The following is a 12,253-nucleotide window of genomic DNA, read 5'->3' on the forward strand; positions in this document are numbered from 1 at the left end:
CCCTTACTTTCATTCTTACCTTCCACACATTTGCTCTTCCTCTTGCACCTCTGTTTCATTATCATCATCCCTATAAATTGTCTGATCTATGCCTTTGCCAATCAGTTTTGCCCCTTGGAGATCTTCCAGCCCTTTTATATATATATATATACACACACACTCGTTGTCAATTATTATCTTCAGTTTTGTCTCCGTTCATCTTATTCTCCCTCTTGCTAGTTTATCCTCTTCACTTCTCTCTCTACAAATGCATTTAGACTGTCCTCATCATTCAGTAATACTAATCTGCCTCGGTACTCATTGATGTTGCAACTGTAATTCCTCTCTTCTTAACCAATGTGTTCAACATCAGTTTACTACCTGCACAGTCTCTCTCATGAAGTGTATTCACATTTCTCGCAGACCCCGGCAGCGGTGTTCGGCAAGAAGGTGCGTCCGGCACCGGCACCGATGGCGACAGTGGTGGCAGTAGTGCCCCCGCCCCCTGCCGGCTTCGCTCCGGTGCCCACACCTGTACCACCCCCGCTGCAGCCGCCACCACCCCCGGAGCAGCGTGACCGTTCACTGACGGTAATGATTCCTCGGGCGAAGTACCGTCCGTCACCCATGGCGCCGCCCCACCAACCACTGCCCACTCTGGTCTCCATGTCGACATTCGGTGACGCAGAGAAACGTGCCATCGCACACGAGAGCAAGCTGCTCGCGTTGCTAGAGGGCGCCTCCAAGCAGGTCAGTAGCCACCACCACTCAAAAAATAATTATAAATATGTGCGGCTATGCTTCCAAAACACACAACATGCTTATTGGCATATGTTTTCTTCTACAATGTGTTTTACAAAGGTCTCTACCTTTGGAATGAAATAACTTGAGAACAGTGAATGTTGTGTTCTGACATGTTATCTGGTTATAGGGAGTATTGTAGAGCTCTTCATGTGTCACATGTAATTTCCAGTTCAGTATGTTTTCAGTCTAAATATCTAAGAATTTACAGTATTCTATTATAGCTAGCGGTCTAGTCAGACCTTATGTGGTACAGAATTGCATATAGTGTATTTTACCTAGTTCAGCAACTTGCTATTCACAGAAAATCAGTTAATAATTTTAAAGAAAAATTTGCCAGAAGTCCTAGAGGCTGCACCACCTGAAGGTAAGTAAGGCTATACATCAATCTCTTCAGGAATTTAATACATTACTCAGTGGACTTTTTTTAAAATAACTTACAGTTTTACATCCATCTGACATTGTGTACCTGATTTAACACTGTCTTGCTCACTTGAGCAGCCAAATGCCACTATGTCCTCAGTCCCCACTCTTGACCATACATTGTCCATTGCCAAGTTTCTATACCTTCTCATCTTCAGCCTTGTACACCTTCTCACCTTCAGCTTTGTATACACCACCACTGGGCCCAATTGAGTCCAGCCTATTTCAACTTCCTCATCCAGAAAATTATGCTCCAATTTCTCCTTCTTACCAGCTGTAGCCCATTCCCTTCCTGTCCCCTAAGGAAATCAAACAAAACTACAGAGGTCAGTGGTTAAGGCACTGCACTCACATTCAGGATGACTGAATAGCCAACTACCCAAATTTACATTTTCTGTATTATCTCTCTATTACTTAAAGTGAATGCTGGTGTGCTTCCTTTAAATATAATGCTCTTAATTTCCTCACTACCCGTATGTTTTGTCTGCTATGACATCATAGTTGTTTGAATGTTGAGGCCAAATCATCTTTTCTAAAACCACAGTTCCATTATGTCCATTCACAGTAGCTGTGTTCAGCATGACAGCATGTCAATCCTAAGGGCCTAGGTTCAATTCCCGGCTGGGTCGGAGATTTTCTCTGCTCAGGGACTGGGTGTTGTGTTGTCCTAATCATCGTCATTTCATCCCCCTACATGCAAGTCACTGAAGTGGCGTCAAATCAAAAAACTTGCACCAACTGAACAGTCTACCCGATGGGAGGCCCTTGTCACATGACATTTTATTTTTGTTCCATTACACCCAAATTTAAAAAAAAAATCTAGTTCCCATAAGACTCACAACACATTTTCTCATAAATTGTCCTGTTCAATTCCCGTAAAGCTCCTGATACTTCTTTACCTACATAACATCCCATGCCAAGCAGCCATATATCCGCCCATCAACATAACCATGAGCTGATCATGAGAATTACAACATTCCACATTACTGCAGACATCATCACCATCCACTGCTTAAATTTTCTATCCTGAGTTTACAGTCTCAACAGTTCCATAAAAGTCCAGTATATTCACCTGTCCATTCTAAATTTGGAGTCTTTGAATACTGCTAATGTAGTAATGATTGTTTTAGGATGTTCAGCAACATCACCATCATCAGCAGCAGCATCATCAGCATCAACATCAACACCAGCAGCAGACGTCAAAACAAAAGCCTAGCAACACATCGAGCCAAGCGACGGAGTCATCCACTCCGAGGAAGAATTCGTCTCCGAGGAAACCCTCAACTGGTAAAAATATCTAGACTGCTGTTTTAAAACTAAAATTTACATTATTATCTAAATGTACTCAAGACTCACCATTAGAATATGACATAAAATAATGAAAAGGCAACCACTCGCTTACAGCAGACTTTCATGTGGCGCAAGGACATACTTAATAGTACACAGAATTAGAATATTGTTTGTTTTCATTTGGAACACAAATACCATCATACAGTGTCCACCACAATGAATATTTGTGTTGAATGATTTCATGCAAATGTATAACATAGGGCATCAGTGGGCAACCAGTGGTTCACAGGTCAGGTCCATCCTGTGATTGGTTTGAAATTGGCCAGCAGAAGGCATTCATAGGAGAAAGAACATGGCACTTGCATTGTACTCCACCCTTTATGTATTTCCAGTTACTTCCAGGGCCCTCATATGTTCAATATTATTGTCCATACGTCACTATAATGACTGACTAAGGGTGAGTATTGTCTCATTGTCAATACTAGAAATATTGAGGAACAGTAATGATGGTGACCAAAATATTCTCACTCAGTATTATCAATCTGTACTGAACTTGTGAGGCTGGATATTGTCAGCTTGACAGTTCGCCTTTCTGTTATTCACATTTCTCCAGTTTGGCTACTGCGCAATACAGCAAACATATGCTAAGGTCATGTGATCTAAACTTTTCAAGTTTTTAAAAGGAATAAGGAAATGATGGCTTAATTTATTTAGTGTTGCAGTAACAACTCATGGCTATGTGATCAGTCATCAAAGGTATTTTTGGACAAATATTTTAAAACTTGTTAATAGTGTTTGTGGATATTCGGATACTAAATTTCAGAAACTCGAATGACCTGCTTGTGGCCCAAAATAGCAAAGTTACTCCTAATTGCTTGTTGACTGGGATTGCCTATCTCATTGCTCTATTTTGTTTCTCATATTAAAATTACCAAATAATTCTTGGCCTTTGTGGACATATTAGGACACCGTAACTCTTGAAAATGCACTAATTTTTCTGTGGCATTTCAAGACACTTGGCATCCCATCTTCATATGTTTACATTTATTTATATGATGTGAACATTGTTTCTTTACAAAGGGCATTGTAGAATTTTGCAGTGGAAGTTGTTAAGAGAGCTACTATGAAATGTCAGAAGTAAATAAACAATTTTCACTACAGGTAAATAAATGTAAACATCTAAAGATGGGGTGAACATAAAATTAATGTACTCTATAAAATTCATGTTTTAAGGCATTGCTGCTCTCACATCATGTGACAAGGTGGCCCACAAACTTAAGTATGTGAATCAGACTAACAGGTCACCAAAGGTTGCCCTTACCTGGCAGGAGGTACTAGGCGACTAGAGGTGATGGTATCAAACCCTGTAAAATTCCAGCTACAAAAAAAATCTTAACTGTTCAGTAAGCTGCATAAATAACAAAAACTAATTTCAGTACTTGTAATAAGAAGATTTTTCTGGTACTTAAAATTACTTTCACTTCAAGGAAAGCTGTCTCAATACAAAAAATGTCAGCTAAAAACCTAACCTTTATTGTCAACAAGTGGTCTACTTACACATGTCCACTCAAAATTTAATTGTTCAAATGAATATGGTTCCACACTCCAGGAAGTATGAGCTGTTTTACTGGCTGTATTGCTGTCAGTTGCTAATGGGATTGGGGACAACTATTGCTCGGCATTGACAAGTCAACATCTATGTCGACAAAATGCAGTGCAAAGTGCGACACACGTAACACAGTTGGCTTTCTTTGCAGGAAACATTCCACCTCCAGCACCCGGAGCCCTCGTGTCAGCAGGCTTTGAGGTATCGGCAACAGTCGGCAAGCCTCAGCCGGATTCCGACACGGAGGCATCGGCAGTCGTCCACAATGGCTCCACGCTGAGGACGACAGACAGGTCGGCTGCACATTGACATCACTTTCAGATTTCTTTTCACAGTACAGTGTGTTTTTTCTTCTTCCACTTACACTTCAATAACCTGTAGATTTTTATTTTATACCTTTCTTCATATGTGGCAGGTGAGGCAACATTTGTAAGCAAAATAATTACTGTATTAATTCAGCAACAGCTGTTGCATGGTTCCTAGATATCCCTTTACTCTATTACATAGTGTACTGAGTCAAGTATAGTTACTACTAACTTCCAGAGAGAAGTTATATCATAGTTTGAAACAATGTTTGCCTTTTGACCACTAAAATTTAAACTTTTTGATAATGGAAAATCCTTTAAAAATGTACGAATGCAGTTATTCACCTGCAGCTGATTGGCTGGTAGCACATACTTATCAGATCACAGATTTGTACTAGCTTCTGAGCTTTCCTAGAGTAATCACACACCTCTTGTTTCTGCCCCAAGTTTTGTGCTTACCCAAACTTCATTTTGCTGCCACCAAAGGGCACCATCTGTCTGTCCCTCTCTTGCCACCTAATGCTTCCCCACCCCTTCTTGCCACTCCTTCAATCTACAAGTCTCGCAGTTATCTCACCCCTTCAGCCTGAGGAGCCTCTCAGTCACTTCTTGCAGAGAGAGAGAGAGAGAGAGAGAGAGAGAGATTTTTTGAGTTGTTAGGTTCTTGTATGTGCCACCATCCAACCTGCAGCCAGACTGGTTGTGTTATGTCATTTTCATTTACAATTCAAATTTTGCACTTCAATGACAGCAGAGTTTTCTTAGATCTATGGAATTAAATGTAGGTGTATGGTTTCCATTATCAGTAAGTACATGCAAAAATTTTCAAGATGTGCCATGAAATAAATAATTTCTTTTATAATTCTTGCCTTGAAATTACAGGAGTGAATATTCACTACAGCTATTTCACAACACAGAATTTTAGACTTAATTCTAATTAGTCTCAAAAAAATGTATGGCACACATGTTCAGTTCTGTCACAATCATTCAACGTTGAAACGCACTAGTATTGGGTCCAAATGTAAGGGAATTTCTCTTTCCTTTTACTTTCAATTTTTTTTCTTCTTTTCATTTATTTACTTTTTGGCTGCTACTTGCATGATACACAACTTGTAAATAGTGCAGTGTTTGCCAAGCATAGATATTTACATGTGGATTTCTGTTGCATGTAGCAAATAGACAGTAGTTTGTTATTAAACATAAAAGATAAAGTATGGGAGTAAGTGGTTTTAACTGATGAGAGAAGGAAATGCTGAACAGTTTCCTTTCCCCTACTAGTCAGCATTTTCTGGGCTTCAGAGACATTCAACAAGATTTTGATAGATAACAGATGTAATTATGGAGTGGCAGCATGCAACCACCTAAAGCTGCTGTGATGAATATTTATTCACAGCCAATTAGTTTTGATCATGTGACCATCTCCTCTTCATGATTAATGCTATTGTGGCACTGTTCTGCAGATCTTCCACATTCTTGAAATAAATGCCACAACATGTTTTTCCAATATGACTGCTCTTGTGCCCAATGATGCATCAAACTGAGTTCATAATGTAGTCAAAAACTTATGGAAGTGAGCAGTGGAAGAAAAATGCTTAATAATAATTTTAAAACCATACACTTTCAGTTATTATAATACTTATTCCACGTGCAAAGAGGGCCAGTTCTGCTTGTAGCGCATGATGCAGAACATCAGAGCAGTAATGAATCTAAGATGAAGCCTTGTAGAAACCTATTACCTGTATCAGTTTCTCCACTGACAAAACTGTCCTCAGCTCCATTAATTGAGTTATTAACCAGAATTTGCTGTCTTTCATTTTTGTTAAGTATGAAGTGGGTCTGCTATGTGATAAAATACTACTTCCATAAAAACCAGTTTTTCAAGCAATATTTCATGCTTTACAAAATTGACTTCCTGAGGCAGAACACAAAATATCAACTGAAATTAAATTCCTGTCAGACTATCAGGACTGTTTTGCCATTCTTTACACACAGCTGGAAGATAGGAAGTTTCTGCAGTGCAGTAGAGAAAACAGGAAAGATGTATGAAGATGTAGAGACAGGTCACAGAATGACAACTTGTGACAAAAGTCAACTGTCGGAATTATTACAAATTATTATTTTTAATAATAATGCAAATTATTATTATTGTGATTGTTATGTAATATATTTTTCATGTCTTGTTCCTGGTCAGATGTAAGAGAGGGCCTTAGGGACATAATCTTGTCAGGCTAAATAAGCAACAAATAAAGACAGGAATGGTCATATGGAGGATTGTGCCCTTATTACCATTAGCCCACTAAATATACTCCCACACAGGGCTCTGTTGCATCTTTCTGTGTCTGTGTCTACAGAAAAAAACTGCCAGTCATTTTTGTGCCCCCAATAACAGCAACTGAAGTCATCAGAATCCTTGGTTCCTCATGAGGACTGAAAAATTTTTATCAGTGAGAAAATTTTGTCAAAAATATGCAGGTATATCAACAAAAAAAGAAAACAGTAAATATGTTTAAAACCAAAGTAAAAGTCTTAAATATACAGGTACAAGTACAAGAGGATTTTTAAGACAGACGTTATCTTATGTGCATTTTGTAGGTATTAGGAAGAGAAGTATCTCTTCATATTAGTTTCTGGCATTTTAGATAATAGTACAACATGACTCAACGTAGTCAGAAATTTCTTGAATAAATTATTATTTGCAGTGTACAAATCACCGTCGAAGAGATGTCGGAGCCGTCGGTAAAAGCAGGGTCTGCTGTGGAAACGCTGTAAGCATTCTTCATGTCCTGTCCATCTTATTCTGTTCTGTCTTTACATCATTTCTTCAGTAAGCTTTCTTCTAACACTCTTCTAGGTTTCTAACAATTTCTGATAAACACTAAATGATGTACCAGAAACTGAGAGAACAATGATGCATGTATTTTTTTTAAAGAGGTACAACACTTTAGATTTCTGGTATTGACCCATTTCTTTTTACAATTAAAAGTCATTAAGAAAGATAGTTCCTCATTCAGGACATAGGAGGCAGGCCATATACAGAGAAAAGCAAGTGCACATAGTTAAGAGATTCTAAACGCGTATATAACAGCTATCTCCCAATTGTTCACATGTCTTCACTGTATGGTAGCAATGATAACAGTTTGAGTACAGCGGTCATTAGATTTAAGCTTCATCCCTTTTTTGTACGTTTATGGTTAGCATGTCAGTAGCAAGCAGATGGTGCCTTGTCATTAAAGGCAATTCTTGGAAGGGCATAGAAGAGAAAAGTGAAGTGGGCAGGTATTCCTCATCAGTGTGACCTTGTGAAGAAGATATAGAAGTGTACTGAAGAACTGTGGTTGCAGTCAAGTTTGTGATGAAAATCTTGAGTGTTTGGAGCTTCACAGCTTGCAAGTATTTGTAAAAGTCATCTTGCTGTACACCATGAGATGTATGTAAAATATTTTGTTATCACATTGGTATCGAGATATAAAGCCCATTGTTAGTGGCATATATTATGTACGTCTATATCAAAAAATTTATGTGACAATTATAAAATCTCTGTGATGTCAAAATTGGTGTGGATCCCACAGTAAACAGGTTGTCGTGTGTCGGGCAGCTGTAATATTTATGCATGACAACCTGTGTACTGTGAGATCTACATAAATTTTGACACCACAAAGATTTGGTAACTGACATGTACATAATTTAATATAGATGTGCATAATTATATAACAAGATATACCATTGGGTAGAGGTGCGGGTACTGAGAGCAGAAGTGGTATAGTGACAGATAAGGATATTATAGAAATTATGTAGTTTGTAGAATAGGGCATTAGGAGCAGTGGAAAGGCACAGTGAAAGGTAGTCAGATCCCTGTAAGAAAATGCAGTGTTGTTGTTCCAGCCGTCGACAGTATTGTGGAAGTTTTCAGGCGGTTATCAGATGTTCAGTGAGTGTTGGTAAAGATGGAAAGCAGATGTGGGAATTGTATTCCTGGCATGTGATGGATGGTAGTGACTGTGGAGGCTTCGGAAACATTTACAGCATATTGTTAGACAGGTCATTTGTGCTGGAAATGCAATGTCCATGAGAGGCACTTCCTTTTTATATCATCCTGGACATTTTATCGCTCTATTTGAGATTCCTTCATTTACTTATTCTGAGGCAGCAATGAATAAACAGTATACCTAACTGTCCTGTTTAGCAAATGACCAATTCATAACTTTTACTTAACGGAGTTCTGCTGTAAGAAACGTATGCATCATTTTTCACTGAATGACAGTTACTGTTTCCTCACACTGTTCCCTCGCTTCTCAGTACAGCTCTGTGCATGCATGTACAGCTTTTGCATCTGTGGATCTCTGCATGACTGACATACTAGTCCTGTAAGGTTTCTTTCCAATTTATGCTATGTATCTACATGTACTGTGAAACCCCCTGAAATTTTAGTCAAATCTTATCAGCAAATATCTGGTACAGTTTGAAGTGTTAAAGTACTTCATAAAATCAATCAAATAAAAATATTTTACTCTTCATGTGAAATGTGATACTTCCAAAAATGTCTCGTATTTAGTAACAGAGGATGACTGAAGACCACAAGAAGTTTCACAACATTGAAAATTGCTAAATTGTTAATTCATTCCATCTTTAAAGCAAAGCAAAAGAGTGAAGATAATAACAAATAAGTTCATAATAAATAATAAAATTTGATGTAACTAGAGAAAAATCTTACATGTACAGTGAAATTATTGAGGAGTGACAGCAGTTTAAAAATATAAACGAAGTTTTGAAAAGTTCAGTGAGTGCATGGCTTTCTGTACACCATTTTAAACAATCTTCTATTCCATAGCAGACTTTCTATTTCTATATTATGTAAAAGGTGGTGGGCAGGAATTACTAATTCACTCATGTATAAATAAAAAATAAAAATAAATTGTAAATGATCAACATGTAGACATATTCACAAATGAATGTGTGATGTGAATGTAAACTGGTTGACTCCATATCACTAAGATTTATCTAAGGAGTGACAGTATGTGAGATGGAAGAGAAATGTCCACTTACCAACTGATGAAACAGGAGTAAAATAACCTGGAAGGGTTGTTCTTGGATTCTTATCTGTCATAAAGCCTTTTGTGCAGCTTCTCCTGTGTATGATTCTGTAACTGAACATTGCTTGTATTGATGTTTATTTCTATTCCGACACAGTAAACCTTAAACTATACTCATTCTTTTCCTTTTTACTGTTTCCTGTAGTTCCCTTCTTGCTGGTGGAGAACCAGCTTAAAAGTAGTCAAAGTCAGTAATTCTCTGTCTAGTTTTGGTTTATGCAACTGTCAGTTGATGTTCATTGTGGTTGAAGTTAGTGACTGATTTTACTTAAAAGAGAACTGTGGATGACCTGGTAAGTATGCACAGGAAGAAAAATTGAATTTTAAAAGGCAATGAAATTAATGACTGTGGCACAAAATTTTATTGATAAGAACATGACATGACTCAGAATGTAACTTTCAACCACCAAATTCCATGAAACTTATACACTCATGAGCAATAACATTTATGGACATGGATTTATATAGCTTTGACTCTAGTTGTTTGAATACAATTCCCAAAGAGATAAGCTTAATCTTAAATTTATTCATCTTCCTGAGAGTATATATTGTGTGTGAAATCTTTTCAGCATCGAGGTACCACAGAATGAGTAGCTTTTTTAAATCATTTATACGCACAAGATGTAGTATTTGTTAAAACTTCCGGAAATGTGATACAGGCAAACCTTTGTGTATGTACTTTTGTTGTGCTCGTTGTTTATATAGGAATCTAACGACATTATATTTTAAAACTCATTATATGCATTGCATTGTGTTCTCCATCAGAATCTGTGTCACATTAAAATAACAACATAATTGGCACAAAGTAGTAGGTTAGATGAAAATCAAAAAGGAGAAGTCAGTGCTAATAAACATAGAAAAATGATGTATGTTTCTGTTTTAACTTTTCTCTTCTTTTAATTACATTTTTCATGTAACAACTTTGCACTCATTTTTTTTTTTTTTTTTTTTTTTTTTTTTTTTTTTTTTTTTTTTTTTTTTTTTTGTTTCAATGTACCACAAATTCTGATTAATGTACTCTCCTTTTTTGAGGAAATGCTTCAGAAATTTAAGTTAATAGTTGTGACAACATATTATAAAGTCAGAAACCACTGGAAGAGTTTGATAAAAATAAGTTGCTTATTCAGCAGAGGTGGAATGAAGCACATTAGATGACCTTTCCATTTTCAGTGGCTTTTTTTTTTACCAAGAAACAGAGCAGTCAGTTGAACACAAGCTGTGAGAAAACAACAGATTGCTGTCAGAATTATCTTATTTGACAATGTTCTTGGCCACAAACCTTGCATTATTAAATCAAGCAAAAACCCTAATGTTATGTTAAATTGTGTAACATCACATTGCACACTGCATTCCGGGGACCAGGGGTTATTGCCACATTTAAGGTGTGCAGCCTGCACTGAACTTTGTTGAAGTTTTCTGACAAACGTGACTCAAATGATAAGCTCACTGTTAAGACGTTCTGGTGATAGATTAGCATTAAGATGGTAATTTATACAATTAAATTGGCATGAATGATGTCAGTGCTGAATGTATGAATGATGCAAGTGAAAAGAGTTTCACTGATAGTGACGGAGAGATTGAGTATGAGGTTTTGAACTGTCATCCTTAGTAATGAAAACCTGATGGTTATCACAGAGAGTAATAAGAAGGAAGCAACCAAAATCGGGAATTCAAACCTGCAAGGTAGCTGATAAAGACAATGGCAGAGGCTTTCCAAAATATAGATTCTGAAATGGCATTGTTTTAAGACAATCACCTGAGATGGAGTGAAGGAAAGATGTGTTTTAAAATTTTACCAAGATCCGCATCACCAGATGCAGAAAAATCAGGTCATCTAAAAAATGAAAGTGTTTTTCCCTCGAAACAGCTTCACAATTCAAAGAAGCCTAGAGCACTCAATTCAACATCAATATTACATCTCTCCTAAAACCACCACAGAAATCTTCTGACAAATGTGAGCCAATAACCATTTTATTTGTGAAACCAGTATTAATAAGGTTACCATACTATTCTGCTTTGCAATAACTTATTCAAAGTGTGTGTTGGTTGTTTGCAGTCTTTTAGAAAATAATTTACTTACTGTTTACAGTGTATTGAACACCTTTATTGTGTACACCCAGCATTTGTGTTTGATTACTCATAAGTGAAAGTTAGAATCTGGATGAAAACGATGTCTGATTTAAATAAGATTTCTTAATATAAATTAGTATGTTTACAATAGCAATGTTTTGTCATATAGTCCTCTTCACATAAATAACATTAAGTCAATTTCTAATGCTGGTGTTTATATTTTGCATGTGCTTCTAATGATACTATAAGTACCTGAAATCTGCTACAGAAATTTCTCATACAGGACCGTGTCTGAAGCTCGATCCTGTGACGAGACGACGATACATCCACCGACGAAGTCACTCCACAGCAATTACAGCTCAAAACACTCGTCGAACAACCTCAACAATGATGTGAGTATTACTGTGCAAAGCAGAAGTGTCACAGAACACATAACTTATTGCCCGCCTTTTTAAAAATGAAGCTTAAGAACAGGCAAATCTAAAACAAAGTGCTGCTGAACAGATTGTTTTTGAACCAACTGGGAAGCCAACATATTGTGAGTATTTGACACATGCCTCTCTGACACCCTACCTGGAATCTCAATTGTTCTTTACACTACAGCATCTGCTGACAGTTTTGGAAAATGCTTGTTCAAAGACTTTTAAACTTTCTTTCATTTTCATTCACTTCCCCCTAAACATTTTGTT

General features: G+C 37.1%; 1 protein-coding gene across 1 annotated transcript in view; it reads left to right on the forward strand.

Annotated features, from left to right (window-relative positions):
• LOC124552322 overlaps positions 1–12,253 on the forward strand; it is a 220,062-nt gene that overhangs the window by 199,550 nt on the left and 8,259 nt on the right. Inside the window, exons 38-42 of the mRNA XM_047126594.1 lie at positions 403–729; positions 2,334–2,490; positions 4,251–4,392; positions 7,104–7,169; positions 11,848–11,956. Of these exons, the coding sequence (XP_046982550.1) occupies positions 403–729; positions 2,334–2,490; positions 4,251–4,392; positions 7,104–7,169; positions 11,848–11,956 (801 nt within the window). The remainder of the gene's footprint in view (positions 1–402; positions 730–2,333; positions 2,491–4,250; positions 4,393–7,103; positions 7,170–11,847; positions 11,957–12,253) is intronic.

Source organism: Schistocerca americana, chromosome 10, assembly GCF_021461395.2.
Source record: "Schistocerca americana isolate TAMUIC-IGC-003095 chromosome 10, iqSchAmer2.1, whole genome shotgun sequence".
Lineage (NCBI taxonomy): Eukaryota > Metazoa > Arthropoda > Insecta > Orthoptera > Acrididae > Schistocerca > Schistocerca americana.